The sequence below is a fragment of the Manis javanica genome, chromosome 1 (assembly GCF_040802235.1).
Source record: "Manis javanica isolate MJ-LG chromosome 1, MJ_LKY, whole genome shotgun sequence".
In the NCBI taxonomy this organism is placed as follows: domain Eukaryota; kingdom Metazoa; phylum Chordata; class Mammalia; order Pholidota; family Manidae; genus Manis; species Manis javanica.
In genome coordinates, this window is record NC_133156.1 from 196,353,209 (window position 1) to 196,375,221 (window position 22,013).

The window sequence follows — 22,013 nt, forward strand, 5'->3', positions numbered from 1 at the left end:
AATACACGTAAGTACAATATAATAACTATAGATAAATATTGTTACCATGGTCAATATTTGTGCAGAACTGATGCCAAGAAGTTCAGTGACTGCCATGGTTACCCAGCTACAGCATGGCAAAGTCTAGGTAAGAAGTCCTGGCTATCTGTTCTACTTTCTTTCCACTACACCTTTCCACTAACACAGACTTAAGTTTGCCCCGTAACTGGAAATGTCCCAGGCAAACTGGGATGAGTTGATCAACCTGCTATTAATCCCTATGTAATTTTTCCAAAAATATTGTATTTTTGCTGAATTAATTTTTGTCACAAATTTCACTTTCTGATTGCACACATACCACTGAATATTCTTAATCAGGTTTTAACCATAGGATTTGTTGGCTCCATGACTCAATTAATTAAAGAACTTTGTGGGTCCTTGAGACCCAGGTATTACTTTCAGGGAATTTTTAAAAAAAGAAATATTAAAGGAAATATAATATGAACTTTTCTTTGTGATATAATAGCTGGCAAACTGGGAAGCAGAGGGCTCCCTTAGAAAAGGCTCACTTGGTTACTTTTCAAATCATGTGAAGAAAAGCCAGATTTGACTTACTGAGACAGTAACTATTAAAGAGAGAATGAATTCAAGTCTTAAAGCTTTGAAAATCACACACACACAAAATGCCAGAGGGTTGAGGTGGGGGTACTCAGAAGCTGATCCAGACGGAAGTGGCTGGAACAGTCAGCTTGCCCGAGGAAAGAAAAGCTGAGAATCTCTCCCAACAGCCTCTCCTAAGAAACACTCAAGGCCTGCCACTTTGGAGTACAAGACCCAGGCACAGCACATCATACATCACAAAGGCCAGAGTTCCAACAGGAGGAGGATCCCTCAGGTTAGTAGTGAGTACCTTTTCTGCTGCAACTAACACACATCTGACTCAAACTGGCTTGGGCCATAAGGAAATATACTACTTCACAAAACTGGAGTTCAGAAGTAGGACAGAGTCCTTGTCTGGCTGATTTGGAAGCTCAACCATCAAGGCCACATTATGACTTTCATGGTCCCTAGGCACTTTTGCCTTCATGGGCCCCTTCTTCCATAAAAATTTATATTTTACAAATGCAATGGTATAAAGACAAATGTAATTCATGCTGGATAATATTTATTTTTTCCTCCTAACTTTAAAAGAAATTAAAATATTGTGGAGAACCCTTAAGAGTATCATGGGTACAAGGGTCAGTCTACTCTGTGTATTCATCAAGGAGCCAGGTTCTCTCCATGTGCTGGCCACGCACAGCGTGCATCACTTTGGTGCTCAGGCTGTCTTACTTCTGGGCTGTAACAGAGCTGCCAGTGGCAAGTGAGACAAAGGCCTCCATTGTTTCCCTCCAATGTGAGCTTGGAAAGCTTTTTTCCTAATTATGGAAAAGAAAGCCTTCCTTTTGGTCTGATTGGTCTGAAGTGGAACACTGGCCTGTCCCCAAAACAACAACCTGGGAATGCCATTGCTTATTTCATTATCTTTACACTAGATAGGAGATACCCTATTGTTAGGAATAGGAATGATATCTAAATAATACTGGTTTACATCAGGATGGAGGAACTGCTTAGAACAGCTCCCCCATACCATACGTTCTAACATCTAAGAACAATCATACACATGTATTGGATGTTTGCTATGAGTTTTTCAATCTTTACAACCTCCCCATTTTACAGAAGCAGGAACTGAAGTTCAGAGAGCTTAAAAGATTTACTCAAAGTAAGATTTTGTAAATAGAATATAAAAAGGAAAAAACATAAAATAAAAAAGTAATAAATTGGACTTTATTAAGATTAAAAAGGTTTGCTCTAAAAGATAGCACTAAGACAATAAAAAGACAAGGCAAAGACTAGGAGAAAATATTCCAAAAATATATATCTGACAAAGGACTAGCAGGAAGACTATATTTAAAAAAATTCTTATAAGTTATATTAACACAAAAAGCAAACAAGAAATTGACTAAAGACTTGATTGGGTCCTTTACAAAAGAAGATACATTGGTGGTCAATAAGCATATAAGAAATGCTCAACATCACTAGGCATCAGATAAATGTAAAATAAAACCACAATGAGATACCACTTACACACCCAATATAATGGCTCACATTATAAATGGTTGACAATACCAGGTGTTGGGATATGGAGAAAATGAATCGCGCATATTTCTGGTGGGAATATAAAATGGTATGGTTTCTTTGGGAAAACGTTTGGCATTTTCTTATAAAGTTAAACATAGCCTTACCATAGACCCAGCAGTTCCACCTCTAAGTATTTACCTAAAAGAAAGCAAAATATATGTCAACACAAACATTTCTACATTAATGTCCGTGACAGTTTCATTGGTTAAAAAGCACAATATCCCTGAACAGGTGAACAGATAAACAAATCAGGGTATATCCACACAATGGACTACTACACAGCAGTAAAAAGGAATGGACTTCTGATAAACCTAATAACAAGGATGCAACTCAAAAGCATGCTAAGTGAAGGAAGCCAACCACAAAAGAGTACATACTCTAGGATTCCATTTACATGAACTTCTACTGAGAAAAGACTGCAGGGCAGCAAGAGTGTAGGTGGGAAGACCAATTAGGAAGCTGTTGTAATAATCCAGGTGGAAGATGATGGTGGCTCAGGGCAGGGTAGTAACAAAAGAAGTGATTAAAAGTAGTCCAATTCTGGATATATTTTGGAGATGGAGCCAAAGTTTTCTGAGAATTGAGTGCATGGTGTATGAGGAAAACAGAATTCAAGGATGACTTAATATTAATGGACAGGAGCAAATGGAAAGATGAAATTGCTGCTAATTGAGATGGTGAAGCAGGTGGGTAGAGTAGGTAGGGAGGGAAGGTGAGGTTCGCCATACCTGTTTAGTTTGAAATATCCATTAGGTGTATGGATGAAGATAACAAGCCATCAGTTAAATATATAGGAATAGTTCCAGGCTGATGATAGAAATTTGGGAGTTTCAACCCACTTTTTCTGGAGAAAAGGCTGAGGATAGAAACAACATATTCAAAAATAAATAGCAGAAAATGTCTGGACAGATCTTTTTACAATATTAAAGCAAAGACTCATTTTTATTTTTAGAGTTTAGAATCATTAATGACTGGGAAAACAAATTTGTTTTGATTTTTGCGGTAAAACTTTTTAATATTATTGGCAAATTCCATATACCCAAGGAAGTTCAGGGTCATGAAGCTCCTCTGATCTTGTCCAATATTTTGTGGCTTGCAACCAAACTGGCAAGGTCTGAGCAACCCACTGCATACCCCAGAGATAAGGAGAGAGACTTCTGCCTGACAGCCTCTCTCTCGCACTGTTTACCACCATCCTCACCCCATGGGCAGCGAGGAAGGGAAAGGAGTTGTACCTCTCTCTCCCACCCTCCACTCCTGATCAGGGTTTAATTCCTTAATACCTTCAGTTTGCACATTGTTTCATTCATATTTTCCTTGGTTGTTTGCTTCTTAGAAGATGTGACTGCCTTGGAAGCAAACTATTAATCTGACTTTAGAGTTGGAACCTTCAAAGATAACTACAATCTGTGTGGTATGATTTGAAGAAGTGGAAAAAAATTTTTTTTGCCCTCCAGATTCCTGAAATTCCACCATGATTATGCAAGGTGAGAATGAAGTGCCCAACTTTGAATGACCAGTACTGGGAACTTCCACAAGCGAACCAGCGGAGAGAAGAAAAGCAGTAGATGGGAAAAGGGGCCCATAAAAAAGGGAAGTTTGAGAGACAAAAACAAACCCCACCTCACAATTTTGTTGGTGTGATTTCTACTTGACCCATTCCCAACACCTGGCGCATAGTAGGTCACAAATATTTGTCGAATGATTTTTTTTTCTCCATTTGAGGAAGCCCACCCTCCCCAATCCGCCCCCCACCACCACCCGTCAGAAAAAAAGTAATATGAAAGGGGGGAAAAAAAAGGAAATAAAACCAGTTCTGTGAATGGGGTTAATTTACCTTCCTAGGATTCACTTACTGTAGAAAAAAATAAGTAATTTCTCAAGACCCTCATAAGATCTCTGCGCCGGGATGTCTTCCCTTCCCTATGCAGGGCACCAAGGCACAGAGAACTTGCTCGGAAGGCTGGAACATCACCAAGGCTGATTCAAACCCCAGACATCTCATGCCCAACGTGCCATCCTCAGCCTAGGGTTCCGCTGCGCCTGGCAACTGGGGGTAAGAGACCATCAGGGGAGGGCGGGCAGGGTGGTGGAGAGGGCCCCTGGACCAGGGGGCGCAGACGCAGCGGCTCCGCGCGCTCTCCCGCCCGGCCTGGAGCGCTTGGCTCAGCCTTTGCACCTCCCTCCGCCCTCTCCTCCGCCCTCCTGCTCCCTCCCCTTTCCTTTCCTTTCTCTTCCTCCTCCTGCCGCCGCGGCCGCTGCCAGACCTCGCCAGTTCAGACCCACGGGGCTGCCCTCCCTGCGCTCTCCCTTGCTGCGCGGGCCTGGAGCGCAGCGCGCCCACGGAGGTAGGAACCCCAGATGCGCGGGTCCCATCAGTGCACCCATTGCCCAAGGGTCCCCGCACCAGGGAGTGAGTGCGCTGACCCTGGGGTGCAGTGTACCAAAGAGCTGGCCCCGCACTGTGCAGGATCTCAGGCGGAGAAGGAGATGGAGGTGTGCAGGTCTCAGAATGCGATCTGTCAGCATGTGCAAGTACCGGGGTGACATCTGTTTGGATGGGCATGTGTGTGCGCGCCACTAGTCAGCGGGACAGGGCTTTTCCCATAAACGAGGTTTTGAAAGTTTCAAGGGATCAGTGTGCGAGATTTAAGCCACACCTGGACCCCACAAAAGCTGGTTAGAAGCTGGAGAGCTAAGCACCTCCGGAGAACTGCCGCTTGTTAACCTACTGTTAAGAAAGGGGACCTCACTTCCCCTGGGCACAAGGCCTGCGGCCAAGAAACTGGTATCCCCGGCTGTAGTGTGGTCCCCCAGTTCTGGCACTAGGCAGCCCTGATCCTGAAGGTAGCATGTCAGGAAGCGAGGGGCTGATGAGGCACAAGGGAATCAGACACTTTGGGCTGCTCCCCCATGCAACCTGGAGCATTCGGAGTTGCGCGTAGAGAACAGCATGGAAGTGCCACTTCGAGAGTTGGTGCTGGGGTGTATGTGAAAAGGAGTTCTGAAGTACAGGTATTTTCGGAGGGGAGGGGATTGCTCCCTGAGTTTTCACTTGTTTAGTGTTTTGTTTAAAAAAAAATGTTTGAAGCCAAAGTAATTCATATTAATTCGAAGGTATTTCTGTTAATTGTGCAAGGAACCTCACTAGCTGCAAGTGAGCATAAAAGGATAGCCTTAATGTTCAAGGAATAATATAACATTTGCTGCCCCACCTCCACCCTCCACCCACCAAAAAGGCATCATCTCCTTTGAAATTAATTACCCTCTATTATTTGCCTTCCACCCCCTTTTTGGAGCCTGCTGCGTAGGTGCATCCCAAATGTGTATGTTCAGCTTAGCCTCATGGAGTAAAGTGAAATGCAGTTCTGCAGCCGTTTTAGTCTTTGGTGTTTGGTTTGGCTACCGGGAAGGCTGGAGGGGTGGGGGACGCGAAAGTAGATTGGAAGTTGGGTATGACACAGTTTCTGCCTCCTCCACCCTCTCTTCCTCGCTTGTTACTTTACAGCTAAAGTTTTGTTATTTCCCCCGCAGCGGATACTAAGAATCAGTTTGTCCTGTGTTTTTTTTTTTGAGATTCATGATGTTGAAAGCCCTTTTCCTAACTATGCTGCCTCTGGCGTTGGTCAAATCACAGGACACGGAAGAAACTATCACGTACACGGTAAGGTGTGATGGAATTTGAGATAAGAGCGGTTTAGCGGGATTCTGTGACACAAAGGAGACTTTATCCACTCCTGCCAGTGTATGTGGGCTGTACTCTGTGGAGAGCAATAAATTAAACAGCCCTTTAGCATGGTTCATCTTTAGGATTTGTTGCAAATTGCCCATGGTCCTTTCAAAAGTTCATTTAGATCACCAAATTGAGATAGGGACTAAAATGTGGATGAATTGCACAAGACGTATAAAGGGTACACTTCAAAAAACCAAAGTAAGCTGCCTGTTTCCAACACATTCAATAAAGTAATGGGTGTAAAGGATCGAACACCTGGATTCCTATATACATGTGGATGAAACCAAAACTACAGAGTAAGACAAGTCAAATAAGCAAACACAAAAGCACATCACCTCATTTGTGCATGTGACTTATATTTTCAAGCAAGTAGCCTTTATGGCTTTTATAAAGGGTATATTCATTTATAATGTGACTAATTACTCATACAAATGCCTTTCAGATCGACTTTATATGTTTTCAGGGTGCAGGATTTGCTTAAGTGGTTTTAAAATGCTTTGTGTGAAATTTGGTTTTACATTTTCTAAGTAGCATGCATGATATTTCCAAGTAAAATTTAATGAGTTAATTATACGGGCATCACCAATGTTTAAAAATATTGAAAATGTCATTTGACCCCTTCCACTGCCAGGAATGGATGTGATGAGAACAGAGGGCAGTACTTAACCTCACTTATGGTGAGTTTGCACCTCTGTTTTGTGTTTTCTAGTTTTTACTCAGTGCTGTGAGGCAATATGAAAAACACATTTTTCTACTTGCTCCCAGTTTAAAATTAAGTAATGCTACTCAAAAGAATGTGAAAAAAAATGGAAAATAAAACTATTAAAAGTGAGCTAGTATCAATTACTGATAATAAACAGTATCTCACTTTATGGTATCATATTATCCCTAAAATGTTAGTATTCATTTGGCAAATATTCCTTGTTCAGATCAACTATAAATCAAATAAGGCTTAACATAAATATTTTGGTAACTTAATGATAAATGTAGTTACTTCCTCTGCTGAAGATAAAGCACAAGAAATGAATGCATGTGTTGTTAATCTTAAAATGAAAATGTTTTGTTATTTAGGCTTAACTTACTACCTTCTTAGGGAGCTGAAAATAACTGAACTACCCATTTTTATGTTCATCCAATAAAATATTTAATTGCTTTTACAGTTGTTTATGTTATACCCCCTTCCCTTTGCTGACCACTTAAGTCTTATTTGTCTTAGCAGAGAAAGTTCCCTATAGATTAAACACTAATTTTAGGACCACTAACCAGGGTTTGCTATTATAACAGATTTCCCAGATATGACATCCTTTTTGTGCTAAGATTAGGCCTATTCTTTTTTGAATTGTTTATGCTTAATAATTCATGGTTAAAGGACAAAATGTAACTATTTTTTGAGTGCCCCACTTTGAAGATACTATCTTCTTTCATCCTCACAGTAAAGTATGAAGTAAGTAGCATCATCTTCCTTCTGCTGATAGTAGAAGTGAAGATCAGAGAGAGTTTTTAACTTGCTTAAGTCAGCCAGTGGTGAATGTAAATCCAGTCTAGACTTGTTTAATAGTAGATTCATATTAAATGTACTGGAACTCAATACCTCAGTGCAAGTCTTCTCTATCATACAGATTATTCTAGTGAACTGTCATTTTGCCTGGCTTGAAAGATACTTTTCAGAAGGATGGGCTCATATGAACAAGATAGCTTCATATTCCCCTTCCATATTAAAGATAGGATCCTTTCAGCTATTTACTTGCCAAGTATCTACCATGTGCATAAGCAATTATCACCATCAGCAAAAGAATTGAAGTTTATTTGTTTATTAAGAAAATTCACATCTTAGCCTCAGGGAATTTATCCTGGGAAAATACCATTGAAAACTACAAAGTTCCTAAGCAAGTACAAATAATATTATTATACAGATCATACAAGAAGCTAAAGAAATAGAGAAGCAGGTAATTAATGTGAGCATTGGCATATTGGAGGATGTAAAACTCTGTGCTGGTTCTTGAAAGAAATGATGACTGAATTAACCCAGAAAGGCTGAAGAGGCACCTGAATCAGGGCATGTGGCATAATCAAAGGCTAAAGTTGAAAACAACCAAGACAAGTCCAGGAGGTAAAAAGGTCATATGGGCTATACTGGGTAGTAAGGAGAACCTGGAGATGGCAAAATGGGAGATAAGAGGTCTACAGGCCAATTTGAGCTCTTAGATATAGAAGTAGCATAACCAAGAGAGCAAGAAAGATTGTCCCAGAGATTGCGTGCAGCACATAGAAATATGGAGACCAGCTGAGCAACCTTGCCTACTCATGAGGCTAGGAAGGTTTACTCTAATGTGGTTGATATAGAAATGGACACAAAGTCAGCAGAACTTAAAGGAAAATCAAGGAAGACATTGGAAAAGTCATTACTGATGTTAAGATTGTAATCTTGGGTCTTGAGAAAGATGGTAGTGCCTTGGACAGCGTTGGGGAAACTAGAGAGAATTAGTTTGGGACATAAGGTGAGTTCAGTTTTTATCCTCTTAAGTTTCAGATATCAGTAAAATACCCAAACTGAGCTCTATGTCTCCATTCTGCTATTTACTTGCCAAACACCTATTGTGTGCATCAACAACTCTCAGCTCCATTAAAAAAATTTAAGTTTACTATTTGTTTACTCTACTTTTGCTCAAACCTTCCTGAAGCATCTTCCTCAAATGTTTTTTTTTGCCTCTGACTTAGAATGTTTATTTTTTCTATGTATTTTTAGTGTATCTCTGGCAATGATAATTCTTTTTTTAATTAATTTATTTATTTTGTTGTCATTAATCTACAATTACATGAAGAATATTATGTTTACTAGGGTCCCCCCTTCACCAAATCCCTCCCACAAACCCCATTACAGTCATTGTCCATCAGCGTAGTAAGATGCTGTAGAATCACTACTTGTCTTCTCTGTGTTGCACAGCCCTCCCCATGACCCCCCCTACATTATACATGCTAATCGTAATGTCCCCTTTCTTTTTCTCCACCCTTATCCCTCCCTTCCCTCCCTTTCTCCCCAGTCCCTTTCCCTTTGGTAACTGTTAGTCCATTCTTAGGTTCTATGATTCTGCTGCTGTTTTGTTCCTTCAGTCTTTCTTTGTTCCTATAGTCTTTGGGTTTGAGGTGAGTCTCTTGTAAGTAGCATAGAGATGGGTCTTGCTTTTTTATCCATTCTGTGTCTTTTGATTGGTGCATTCAGTCCATTTACATTTAGGGTGATTATTGAAAGATATGTACTTACTGCCATTGCAGGCTTTAGATTCATGGTTGCCAAAGGTTCAAGGTTAGCTTCTTTAGTATCTTCTGTCTAACTTAACTCACTTATTGAGCTATTTTAAACACTGTCTGGTCATTCTTTATTTTTCTCCCTTCTTATTCCTCCTTCTCTGTTCTTTATATGTTGGTTGTTTTATTCTGTGCTCTTTTGTGCTTCCTTTAACTGCTTTTGTGGGTAGTTGATTTTATTTTTTGCCTTCAGTTAGTATTTGGTTGGTCTGCTTTCTTTGCTGTGATTTTATTTTCTCTGGTGACATCTATTTAGTCTTAGAAGTGCTCCCATCTAGAGCAGTCCCTCTAAAATGCCCTGTAGAGGTGGTTTGTGGGAGGCAAATTCCCTCAACTTTTGCTTGTCTGGGAATTGTTTAATCCCTCCTTCATATTTAAATGATAGTCATGCTGGATACAGTATTCTTGGTTTAAGGCCCTTCTGTTTCATTGCATTAAATATATCATGCCATTCTCTTCTGGCCTGTAAGGTTTCTGTTGAGAAGTCTGATGATAGCCTGATGGGTTTTCCTTTGTAGGTGACCTTTTTCCTCTCTCTAGCTGCCTTTAAAACTCTGTCCTTGTCCTTGCCTTGATCTTTGCCATTTTAATTGTTATGTGTCTTGGTGTTGTCCTCCTTGGATCCTTTCTGTTGGGAGTTCTGTACACTTCCATGGTCTGATCGATTATTTCCTCCCCCAGTTTGGGGAAATTTTCAGCAATTATTTCTTCAAATACTCTTTCTATTCCTTTTTCTCTCTCTTCTTCTTCTGGTACCCCTATAATGCGGATATTGTTCCTTTTGGATTGGTCATACAGTTCTCTTAATATTGTTTCATTTCTGGAGATCCTTTTATCTCTCTCTGCATCAGCTTCTATGCGTTCCTGTTCTCTGGTTTCTATTCCATCAATGGCCTCTTGCATCTTATCCTTTCTGTTTATAAATCCTTCCAGAGATTGTTTCATTTCTGTAATCTCCCTCCAGACTTCATCCCTTAGCTCTTGCATATTTCTCTGCAGCTCCATCAGCATGGTTATGAGCTTTATTTTTAATTCTTTTTCAGGAAGACTGGTTAGGTCTATCTCCTTCTCAGGTTTGCCTCTGTGATCTTGGTCTGTATCGATTTCTTCTGCCTTTTCATGGTGATAGATATATTTGTGGGGAGCTGGCGCATGTGTTGGGTAAGAGAAAGTCCTTTCTTGCCAGTTTATGGCCTTCCTTTCCTGGGAGAACAGTGATCTCTAGCGGCTTGTGCTGGGCAGCTGTGTGCAGACGGGGCTACTGATCTTGTCCGGCCACTATGGAGTTTATTTAGCTCTGCAGTTGCTGGGGGCATGGTCTGCCTCAGGCTGCTGCTCCAATATGGCAGAGTCACATTGGAGGGGGAACAGGCGGGAGGCTGTTTATCATGGTGAGGGGCCTCCGAGCTGTGCTGCAGGGGTTCGGGCACCCAGAGTTCCCCCAGATTCACAGCTGCTGGGCTAAGTGTCCCAGGGTGCTTCCATCAGCTGTAGGGTCCCTATCCCTTTAAGACTTCCAAAAAGCACTTGCTTTTCTTTGTCCCAGGTGCGCCAGCTGCAGGAACCCACTCACAGGTCTTACTGTCCTGTTTCCCTAGTTTCCAGCACCCCACGCATGCACTGTGTGTCTGCGCTCTGATGCGGGTGGCTAGGGCTGGGTGTTTATCAGTCCTGGGCTCCCTCTCCCTCCCTGCTCTGACTCCTCTCCTCCCGCCAAGAGCTGGGGTGAGGGGCGCTCGGGTCCCACCGGGCTGCAGCTTGTATCTTACCTCCTTCGCGAGGCACTGGGTTCTCACAGGTGTGGATGTGGTCTGGCTGTTGTCCTGTGTCTTCTGGTCTCTCTTTTAGGGATAGTTGTATTTGTTGTATTTTCAAAAATATGTATGATTTTGGAAGGAGATTTCTGCTGCTCTACTCACGCTGCCATCTTGGCTCTCCTCTGATAATTCTTTTTTTAATTGAAATATAGCTAGTATACAATATTGGTTTCAGATGTACAACATAGTGTGACTCAATAATCATATTCATTACTAAATGCTCACCATGGTAAGTGTAGTTATCCCCTGTTACCATACCAAGATATTACAATATTATATTGTATTACCATTCCTATAACTAATTTATTTTATAATTTGAAGTTTGTACTTCTTTATACCCTTCACCTTTTAACCCATCCCCTCACTCCTCTCCCCTATGGTAACCAACAGTCTGTTGTCATTATTTATGGGTCTATTTCTTGTTTGTTCGTTTTTGTTTTGTGTTTTAGATTCCATATGTAAGCCAAATCATATTGTATTTGTCTTTCTGTACCTGATTTATTTTACTTAACATGATACCCTCTAGGTTCATCCACATTGTCACAAATGTCAAGATTTCTTTCTTTTTTATGGCTGAATAATATTCCATTGTATATATATATATACCACATTGTCTTTACCATTCATCTGTCAATGGATACTTGGGTTGCTTCCATATCTTGGCTATTGAAAATAATGCTGTGATAAACAGAGGTGCACATGTACCTTTTTGAATTAGTGATTTTGTTTTCTTCAGGTAAATTCCCAGAAGTGCAATTGCTAGGTGATAAGGTATTTCTATTTTTACTTTTTTGAGGAACCTCCATATTGTTTTCCACAGTGACTGGACGAATTTACATTCCCACCAACAGTATAGAAGGATTCCCTTTTCTCCACATCTTCACTAACTCTTGCTATTTCTTGTTTTCAAATGTTCTGGTTCTTCCTCTGAAGCTGGTCAAATGTTTTCTTGAGATTAAAAATTCTTCAGAGGCCTCATATCACTTCTGGCAGTGTTTCTCAAGAAGTACCCCAAGGACAACCTATATCAGAATCACCTGGGATGCTTGTTAGGCATTCAGATGCCAGGGCCCTTCCCAGACTTATAGAATCAGATCCTTTGAGTGGGCCCAGAGTCAGCATTTTGACAAGCAGCTTCGGCGATTCTTAAGCATAATAAAGCTTGAGATTCACTGACTATCATGGTAGAATTCAGTTCCTTCCTGTCCCAAAGAAAGGATTCCCAAATTTGGCCCTGCCTACCTCCTAGTCTTATCCCCACTCACCCAGGGCCACTTACAGTTTCTTCCCTTTTTAACAGTTTTGGACCTTTACTAATATGGTCCTTCATCCTAGAATTTCCACATCTCTCTGGAAAATTCACTTGTGGCGTCCCCCATAAAGCATTCCCTTCTACCTTGTCAGGTCCACCCACAGCCCTGGACAGAGACTATCACTCCTTGCACACACATAACTTATGTCATGGCACCTGACACCTTGCTCCACCTTGTCTACCTGTCTGTCTCCTTTTCTGACCTGTGAGCTGCTTAAGCACAGGGACAAGGTCTTCATGACCTTTGTATCCCCAGGGACTAGGATGATGTTGGGTGTGAGAAGGTACTCAATAGATGGTTTCTTCAGTGAGCGAGCTAGAGCGGACCTGTAGGAACTGAATCTAGGAGGCAGGCCAGAGTGTGAGTGGGAAGCTCAGAATTCAGCTGAATAGGAATGAGAAGGAAAGCCAGGTGCTCGGAAGCTCTAAGAGGATTGAAAGAAAGAGAGGGAAAGAGTCAAGGACTGAAAAAAAGTGTTTTTTTTCCATAAAACTTAAAATGTGGAAGAAGGGGCAAATAATGCAATGAAAGAGTAGCCAGAGAGATTGGAGATTAGTATCAAGACAGAAAATAATACCAAGAGCATGTTGATGTGTAACTGTACCAAATGCAACAGAAGAGTTGAGGTAGCTGGTGACTGAGAGGAAAGCCCAGAAGTGGTTCAAAGCATAGATCTGTCTTTAAGAAAGGAAACTATGAATTTTATCATCTCTATAGAACTGTAGTGCAAGGATTTTTGCCATTAGAAGCAGCTTTTAGAGTGACTTCTTAGGGAGTTAACACACCAATTAACTATCTCTTGGCCTCTTCTTTCATGTTTTCTTCGCAGCAATGCACAGATGGATATGAGTGGGATCCTATAAGACAGCAGTGCAAAGGTGAGCCAGTTCAAAGACGTCCCATTTGAACATAGTTTTCTTTCTCCATCTCATGTGTCACTCTTCCAGTCCTGTCTATATTATTACCAAATAGTTATGAGCATATATTTACATGTTTGGTTTCCCCTCTAAGAAGATTCCTGACTTATTTTATTACTGACCAGATATCGATGAATGTGACATTGTCCCAGATGCTTGCAAAGGTGGAATGAAATGTGTCAACCACTATGGAGGATACCTCTGTCTTCCTAAAACAGCCCAGATTATTGTCAATAATGAACAACCACAGCAAGAAACACCAGCATCTGAAGCTGTGGGTGCAGCAGCAAATGCAGCTGCAGCCTCAGGTGGAGCCACTGGGAGCGTAGCAGCCAGTGGCATGGCTGCAAGTGGAGTAGTGCCTGGGGGTGGACTGGTCGCCAGTGCAGCTGCAGTTGCAGGCCCTGAAGTGCAGACTGGCCGAAATAACTTTGTCATCCGACGGAACCCAGCTGACCCTCAACGCATTCCCTCCAACCCTTCTCATCGGATCCAATGTGCAACAGGCTATGAGCAGAGTGAGCATAACATATGCCAAGGTAAGCATGACTTAATATACTAACAAGAAAAATTCTTGCCCAAGTGCACCTTGTGGTGAGGATAACAGCTTACATTTATTGAGAGCTACTCACACGCCAGACATTGTGCTAAATAAGTGCTTTGCCTGGATTATCATATTTAATCATTGCAATAATCCTGAAAGGTGGTTGCTGATAGACTAATGAGGAAACTGTGGCTTCATTAGTGGTTCTCAACCTTAGCTGCACATATTTAGTCATTTGGGAACCTTTAAAACTTCTTAATATCTAAGCCACAACCCACTCCAATTAACAGTCTCTGGGGATAGTTCCAGCCATTAGTATTTGTTAAAGATCCCCATGTAGTTCCAGTGTGCAACCAAGTTTAAAAACCAGGGGTCACCCAGGTGGTGAGTGCAGAGCCAGTCTTCAAACCCAGGCAGGCAGGGCCAGTGTCACAGCTATCAGAAGGAGCAGTCAGGTTATTGATTTGGAATTTGAAATTGTGCTGTCAAGCAACTCCATGAAGGTCCCCCTTTCGATTCTCAAGCTTTCTTTTCACTGAACTTGCCACTGACTTATTTTTCCCACTGAGGGAATAAAGATATTGAACTGCTTTTCGCTACCTTTGAGGGAGTCTTTCCTGCCCACATTTATATCTCTTTTTAAGCCCTTGTTTAAGCACATTTTGCTTATATCACTTGCACCATAGCACCATCTGCCTGGGTTTTTCTGTTTATTTTCACCAAGAGTACACATTGCTGTGTATTCTAGGAACAGCTGTAGACTCTTGCTAGCAAAATGATAAGAATCTTGGACTTTGAAGATGTGAAAGATATTAGATAATTGAACTGTGCTAAGGGATTTTGTTTCCCTTTTCCTACTTAGCAAACCCTTTTAGATCTGCCTTGTGTGAAGATTGTGTTACTGAGATGGGCTATAGGAGAATCCCAGACTCTTTTTTTCACTGCCAGGGGCAGACTGGGTAAACCCCTTATTATATCATAAGTGCCTGGTACACACTGGCCAATGGAAATACTCCAGGAGTTCTTACCTTCTACCTGCTTTTAGTGAGAAAGATAGCACCCTCCTGCCTCCAACACTGAAGGGTTTCAGTTAGGATCACCTACCTCCTGCAGTAAGTAAAAGACGCATCTCTCTCCCCACTGGACGCTTCCCCTTATTTACCAGTGTTGAGTTTTATTCTATGTATAAGAGATAGTAGATTCTAAATGGCTTATAAATGAAGTAGAGACACCTACCGCCATGCTCTGCCCTCTATTATTTTATATTTTGTGTTCAAATTTTAAGTACCCCACACATCAAGAGCTAACCCATGCTGGGATGGTGTCACTTTTCAGAGGGCGCATCATATTAGCATCTGTTTGGTGTTACTGTCATGAGTCAGAATTCCAATATTGATGATGAATGCTTCAGCATCTGCTTAATATTTCAATATTTAATTTAAAGATTATGTCAAGATAACTTCATGAGGTTATTTTATATACATATACTTGAGTAAAATTGATTTTTAAAATCTTGAATTTATTTAATACACCAACTTTTAATTGTGTTATTTAAATATAAAATAAGATCAGAATATTTGGTGGTATTTTTCCTGAAACTGAAAAGTTTTGCCGAATTTTTTTCTTTATTGACTTTCATATATTGAATTATTTTTCACACTTCATATGTATGTTTTAATGACACTTAGAAGAAAAATAAAAGCATATAAATTAAATGGATTATTTATCAAGGTAGTTTTAGTTCATCATTAACAATTGTGGTTAAATTCAAGAATGATGCCTAGAATAAGATGAAGTTCTAGAATAAGACATATTCAGGACTTAAAACATGCATTAGTTACAGTTGAAGCTTTATAATAAAATGTGAATAATAAAAATGAAATCCTACTTAATTTTTCCTAAAAAGATTTAGACCACCTTACAAAGTAAGTTACTTTTCACATATTAAAATATTTATAATTCTTACTTCTTTGAGAATTTTTGTTAGTTATAAGCTAAAACTATCAAGTGTCTTGCTTATGATAGATGCTAGATACTTACTGATTGTGAGCACACAGGGTATTTCCAACCCAAAATGGCCTGCATTATTCAACCAATTTCTAAAATTTGATATTGGGGTCTGTATCACTGAAAGCAGGGTTAAAAGTTTTTGGATGACTTAAAGCTTAAGCTGGATTTCTTCCCACATCACAATTTTGCAAAGTGCCCATAAATGTGGATTTACTTAATTGTTGATAAAAGGGGTTATTTCATATGCTAACAACAGGATAATCTGTCTAGGGAATCAGACTAACAAAAGTCGAGTCACACTTGTGCCGGTTTATTATTGAGCTAATCAAACATGCAGTCCAGCTTCTTCTAATTGCCTGCAGATGTATGACATTCTCATTCCAGGCCAGCAGCACAAAATAACGTTTTATAACCAATGTGAAAGTGTGGGGACCTCCGTTTAAAACAATAATGTGCTCCAAGGACCTATATTTCTGACATTGTAGAGTTCGAGGAGCCTTCTGTTTTAATAAAGGTCTCCACCCCTTCAAGTGTTTCATACTTATGCCTGGAAATCCAAACACATTTACCATGGTTGCTGGATTGGAATAAATGAATGCCTGCAGATGAGTCCTATTTGTATTAAAATTATTTCTATCTTGCACATATATTTTTCAGCAGGTACAGTTTATCATTACACAACCTAAAGCTAAGGACTTTTTTTATGTAATGAGTGAAATCTGTACTATGTTTAAGTGTTAAGGTCAATTGTGCCTTTGAACACACTACTATCAATCATAGATGTAATAATTTAAATAGCACTAGATATTTTTAAGTATATTCTATTTTATAAGTATATTTTTAACCAGCTGTCTATGTATTAACATTAAGTGAAAACATGACCCTTTTACTTCTTTTCATGTACTTATCCGTAGTTTTCATATTTTGTGCAAAAATCAGGGGTTTAAAGTATAATATAACATCCAAACATCAATTCACAGTAAGCAAGTTTTCCAAGCAATTTTTGTCAACTGATGATGCTGTGCTGGGAAAGCCTTTCACACTGAGAATTTCAAATCATAGATGCCATCCTAGAGAGCTATAAAATTGCATGGAGATTATTTCATTTGATGTCATAAATGACCTACATGTAGGCATATATAAAGTTTTATGAATTAATTGCTTCTCTATGAGATAGTGTCTATCTCAAAGACAACAGATATTCATCTGCTCCAAAAGGAAATTGGATGAATGAATGGTGAATATATTATAACCCATTCACAGCTCACTTTATTTTTCTACATGTTTACGTCATGGTCTCTGTGTAATCCTCCTCAAATGAGATGGAGTTAGAAATCACTAGTTGAAGTTGAGAAAGGGCATCTTAAATCATACATAACTTTATAAGAACCCCATTCTTGCAGGAAAAATATCATTTAGGAACTGGCAAGTAAGAGAAAGTATCAATTGCCCAATTTGAAGGAATTTGCTCACTTAATTGAACTTTCAAAGAATTAAACATAGAGTATTTTGTATAGCTGGTAATTAAACCATTACTAAACTCTGTTATAAACTGTCAGAATTTACAAGTATCATTACTAAGTTGCTAAAGAAATTGCACCATCAAAAAATGAACTTGATTGAAAGTGCCTAATGAAACTAACTATGGAACCAAAGTGCAGTACCTGGTTTGCTTTATATAAGGTGTAAATCAGGGATATGAAAACATACCGTAGGGTTTCCAACTGTCCCTGTTTACCTGAGACTGTCCTAATTTCTAAACTGAAAATCCAGTTTAGAAATCCCTGGAAATGCAAATGGGCTGGTTGATCTCCCTAAAGATACCCATAACCAAATCTCCTGCATCTCTCAGTCAAGAGTGAGAAAGTTCCAATGTTAGCACCATTATTTTCAGGTTAAGGCATTGTTTGTTCAATGAAACTATTTTTTCACTGTTTCAAACTTTCAAAAACAAAACTTCATTGATTTTTAAGTACCCAGACAGAGCCTTTCTTTGTAGTTGTTAGGAGGTTCTCACTTGCCATTTTGTCAATAAGCTAGTTTCTACATTGTTCTAGACTTTTCATGTGTAGGATACCTAGACATTGGCATTTACTTGCTAGATACATGTCATACCATAGCTCATCTTTCCACTTTTCTGCTGGGAAAAAAATTTACCATGCAACCAAATTAAATACTATGCTTCATCTATAAAGTTTGGTTTGCCAAAATTTTTACGTTTTTTAAATTTCCACCTGTATTTTAAATTATGTGATTTATATTTTATCATTACCTGTGATGCAGAAGAAACTCAAAAGCTTAAAAAGAAAAAATTGCTTTTTTTTAAAGTCTAAAGAAACAAAAAAATCATACTCAGCATTAAAAAAATCTCTACACTCTTGGGGACCATTTATTACCTGAACATTTCTTTATTAACATAGGATAACTATAATACTATTTTGAAAAGGAAAGAAGTTATTATCTATACATCTACTTTAAAAAAGAGAAATTTGAACTAACATGTACACATTCTCAGATGCTAGGGATGTCTTTCTTTGACTTCTTTCATTTGAAACCTAAATTATCTCAGACCCGAAGACGATTTATAAATTATAGTGTAATCTAAGTATTTTAACATACCTGGCATTGTCATTACCAAACAACTTTCAAACACTACTATTTAGTTGATCCTCACTAATCTCATTTGGGTCTCTGGTTGCTTTGGTTAGATTTGGTAGGAAATACCTAATTTTTGTAACATATAATTATATAGCCCAGGGAAAAGCTTTGATCTCAGAAAATGGATATTTTGCAAAAGAAAGACTATAACTGAGTAAATTATGATATTAATAGAAACACATATTTTTGAAACAGAAAGTAAAATGCCTATTTACCCTGTTTACAGTTTTTCATTGTTTTTAGTTAATTACCTTTGAGTACTGGAAAATTCTCTGAGGCCAAATAAATGAATAGGAGTTGAGTTTATAGGTAAAAGTTAATTACTTTTTAAATAAGCTTATGGAGTATAATACAAGTGATTGATTTACTCTTGAAAAATCTAGCACGGTTTCATAATTTACTTTTCCAAATATGGTAGTCATCAAATTTCTAGTATTTAAGGCTCTTATTTAAAATACATTTGTGAACAATGGTATATGTATCTGATTCATGCACAGTCCATAAAATTCCTTCATAAAATTTAATGGCAACTATTTGAGGTGGAAGGATGGAAGAGGTCAGTATGATCATTCTTCTGCAACAAAAGACTAAGCTATATAATCAGTAATTCCCAAAATGTGTCCCCAGACCTGAAGCATTATCATCATCCAGTAACTCATTAGGAATGCTAATTCCTGGGCGGCATCAGACTTCCTACTGATCCCGAAAGCCTGGGGATGGGGCACAGCAATCTGTTTTAACAATCCCACGATTCTGATGCCTGTTCAAGTTTCAAAACCAATGCCCTAAATTAATCTTAACTTCAGGAAGCTGCTTTCAGCTACAAAAATCAGAGGCCAGAGTCATAATTCTTTGCATGTGAAATGGGAAGTAGTGAAAAGAAAACATCAAAAACATACATTTTTTTCTCTAGGATAGAATAGTATTTCCATTTTACTTCTCTTACCTTTCTTATTGTCATCACCAGTACTCTGATCCTTAAACATGAATGGTCACGAGTCCTGTTTAGGACTATATCTTTGAACCAAGGACATGATATGTGACATCTAGAGAAAAAGGAGCCATCTAAGAGACCTTGCATTGTTCTATAAACCAAATGTGAAATTCTGTAACTTATATTGTCAGCAGGTGAAACTCTAAATAATGTTCTGGCATGGTAATGATTGGTGCTAAGAGATACCCACACCTTCTACAGACATCTCACTTATGCTTATGGCAAAAACTTGTGAGATGAGGCAATGCTGTTTGGAGGTTCAGTTCATGGAGAGTCACAAAAAAGGAGGAGGTTGACTCTGACTTTGGCCTTAAAGCAGCTTTCAGTTACCAAAGTGATTGGAGATCTTTCCAATACCAGATGCACAAATGATATCTCATTATATTTAGGCTCTGTGAATATCATCAGATATTAGAACAATATTTACATAACTGTCATCTATTCAATTTAAATTTGATCAAAGATTTACTTCCCATCAGAGAGGAGGCGATCCTTGTTCAAACTAGTTAACACTTAATCTGTGGAATGAATTTCCGTCTTCCCAAAGAAGCAAAAAGAAGCAGAGTAGAATAGAATTGCAAGCCTGGGTAACTTCAGGAATGTACACTGGCTCATTATACCTTTCTCCAGCAGTAAGTCTCAAACTATATTCTTTGAAATCAACAAGTTGCCCCATTTGTAAGGATTGCCTTCCTTTGCACTTGCTGAATTATTGACACAATTTTATTCTTTGAAATTTATCCCAAATGTGTTTGCCTTTGCACGAATGTACAAATAAGTAATTCATGCCACATCTGAAATTAATTAGCATGCTTCATTTCCTAGGAGGTAACTGCAAATTGCACACTCAGAAATAAAACTGATCAAGAAAACTACATTCCAATATTGGCAGAAAAAAATACAGTTGCCATTGCATGCATTTAGCCACAATTGCACACTTGTAGCTTGAACGTAAATGATTTGTAAACATTTAATAAAGATGAAGTGAAGAAATAACATGAAAGGAAGGCTGAGTGCCAAGACACTGGCAGCAGCATGGGTAGCCTATTGCTGTCAATTTTGTATGACCATAATTAAAAAAGAGACACAGTGAATCAATGTTATATGAATGGAACAGACTAAAAACTTGAAATCTGGGCTAAATAAAATTCTACAACTTGAGCTGCATTTAAAATAATTGTACATATATACTAGTCAAGGGTAACCAGGCAGTATCACAATTAAAATTGATCAGACCTAAGGAAGTAACCATCCTGTAGCCAAGCAGAACAGGAGAGAAGTGGCATTATGTCTGTTCCTTCTATCGTAGAATGGTTTCCCAGGAGAGTCCCCCAGAAGCATTGTGGTGCTGATAGTAAAGCCAACGAGATAAGGGATGGGGGTACATGGAGGAAGACCAAATCAGAAATTGCACATGATGCTGAACCATTGTACATAAACATGTGTGCTGGTTCCATCCCCAGCAAAACATAATATTCACCTCCATTTCTGTCTACATAGTTGCCTGAACTGTCCCCTGCTTTACTTGTTTTTGAGTAGGCACTGAGAAAATGTTTTATGTGTGTTTGTTTGAATAAATGAGTGGTTTTTCATCATCAGAGAACTCAGCTTAAAGTTTACTCTGAGTTCTAAAATCATCCTTGAAAATGAGTTATGAGTACCATATGTGTACAAGATATATTTCCACACTATGTATGCTATCAAATTTCTCATTAATAATGGAGGTCTTACACAAAAAGAACCTTAGTAAATTCCAAAAGATTGAAATCCTACCAACCAACTTTTCAGACCACAAAGGTATAAAACTAGAAATAAATTGTACAAAGAAGGCAAAAAGACTCACAAACACATGGAGGCTTAACAACATGCTCCTAAATAATCAATGAATCAACGACCAAATTAAAATGGAGATCCAGCAATATATGGAAACAAATGACAACAACAACACAAAGCCCCAACTTCTGTGGGACACAGCAAAAGCAGTCTTAAGAGGAAAGTATATAGCAATCCAGGCACACCTAAAGAAGGAAGAAAAATCCCAAATGAATAGTCTAATGTCACAATTATCGAAATTAGAAAAAGAAGAACAAATGAGGCCTAAGGTCACCAGATGGAGGGACATAATAAAGATCAGAGAAGAAATAAATAAAATTGAGAAGAATAAAGCAATAGAAAAAACCAATGAAACCAAGAGCTGGTTCTTCAAGAAAATAAACAAAACAGATAAGCCTCTAGCCAGACTTATTAAGAGAAAAAGAGAGTCAACACACATCAACAGAATCAGAAACGAGAAAGGAAAAATCACGACAGACCCCACAGAAATTCAAAGAATTATTAGAGAATACTATGAAAACCTATAAGCTAACAAGTTGGGAAACCTAGGAGAAATGGACAACTTCCTAGAAAAATACAACCTTCCAAGACTGACTCGGAAAGAAACAGAAAATCTAAACAGACCAATAACCAGCAAGGAAATTGAAGCAGTACAAAAAACTACCCAAGAACAAAACCCCCGGGCCAGACAGATTTACCTTGGAATTTTATTAGACATACAGAAAAGA

General features: G+C 38.9%; 1 protein-coding gene and 1 long non-coding RNA gene across 3 annotated transcripts in view; one reads left to right on the top strand and one right to left on the bottom strand.

The window, feature by feature from the left end:
• Nucleotides 1-1,895: 1,895 nt before the first annotated feature.
• The window catches only part of LOC118972764 (uncharacterized), a 294,258-nt gene continuing 274,140 nt past the window's right edge, over nt 1,896-22,013 (bottom strand). Inside the window, exons 7-8 of the long non-coding RNA XR_012121214.1 lie at nt 2,889-3,016; nt 1,896-2,298 (exon numbers count right to left, since the gene is read on the bottom strand). This is a non-coding gene — a long non-coding RNA (uncharacterized lncRNA). The remainder of the gene's footprint in view (nt 2,299-2,888; nt 3,017-22,013) is intronic.
• The window catches only part of EFEMP1 (EGF containing fibulin extracellular matrix protein 1), a 58,907-nt gene continuing 41,270 nt past the window's right edge, over nt 4,377-22,013 (top strand). Inside the window, exons 1-4 of one of the 2 annotated variants that reach the window (XM_073212975.1) lie at nt 4,377-4,508; nt 5,737-5,824; nt 13,159-13,207; nt 13,372-13,785. In XM_073212975.1, the coding sequence (XP_073069076.1) occupies nt 5,741-5,824; nt 13,159-13,207; nt 13,372-13,785 (547 nt within the window). In that variant the 5' untranslated portion in view covers nt 4,377-4,508; nt 5,737-5,740. The remainder of the gene's footprint in view (nt 4,509-5,736; nt 5,825-13,158; nt 13,208-13,371; nt 13,786-22,013) is intronic. The other variant, XM_017655961.3, reaches the window with a different exon arrangement.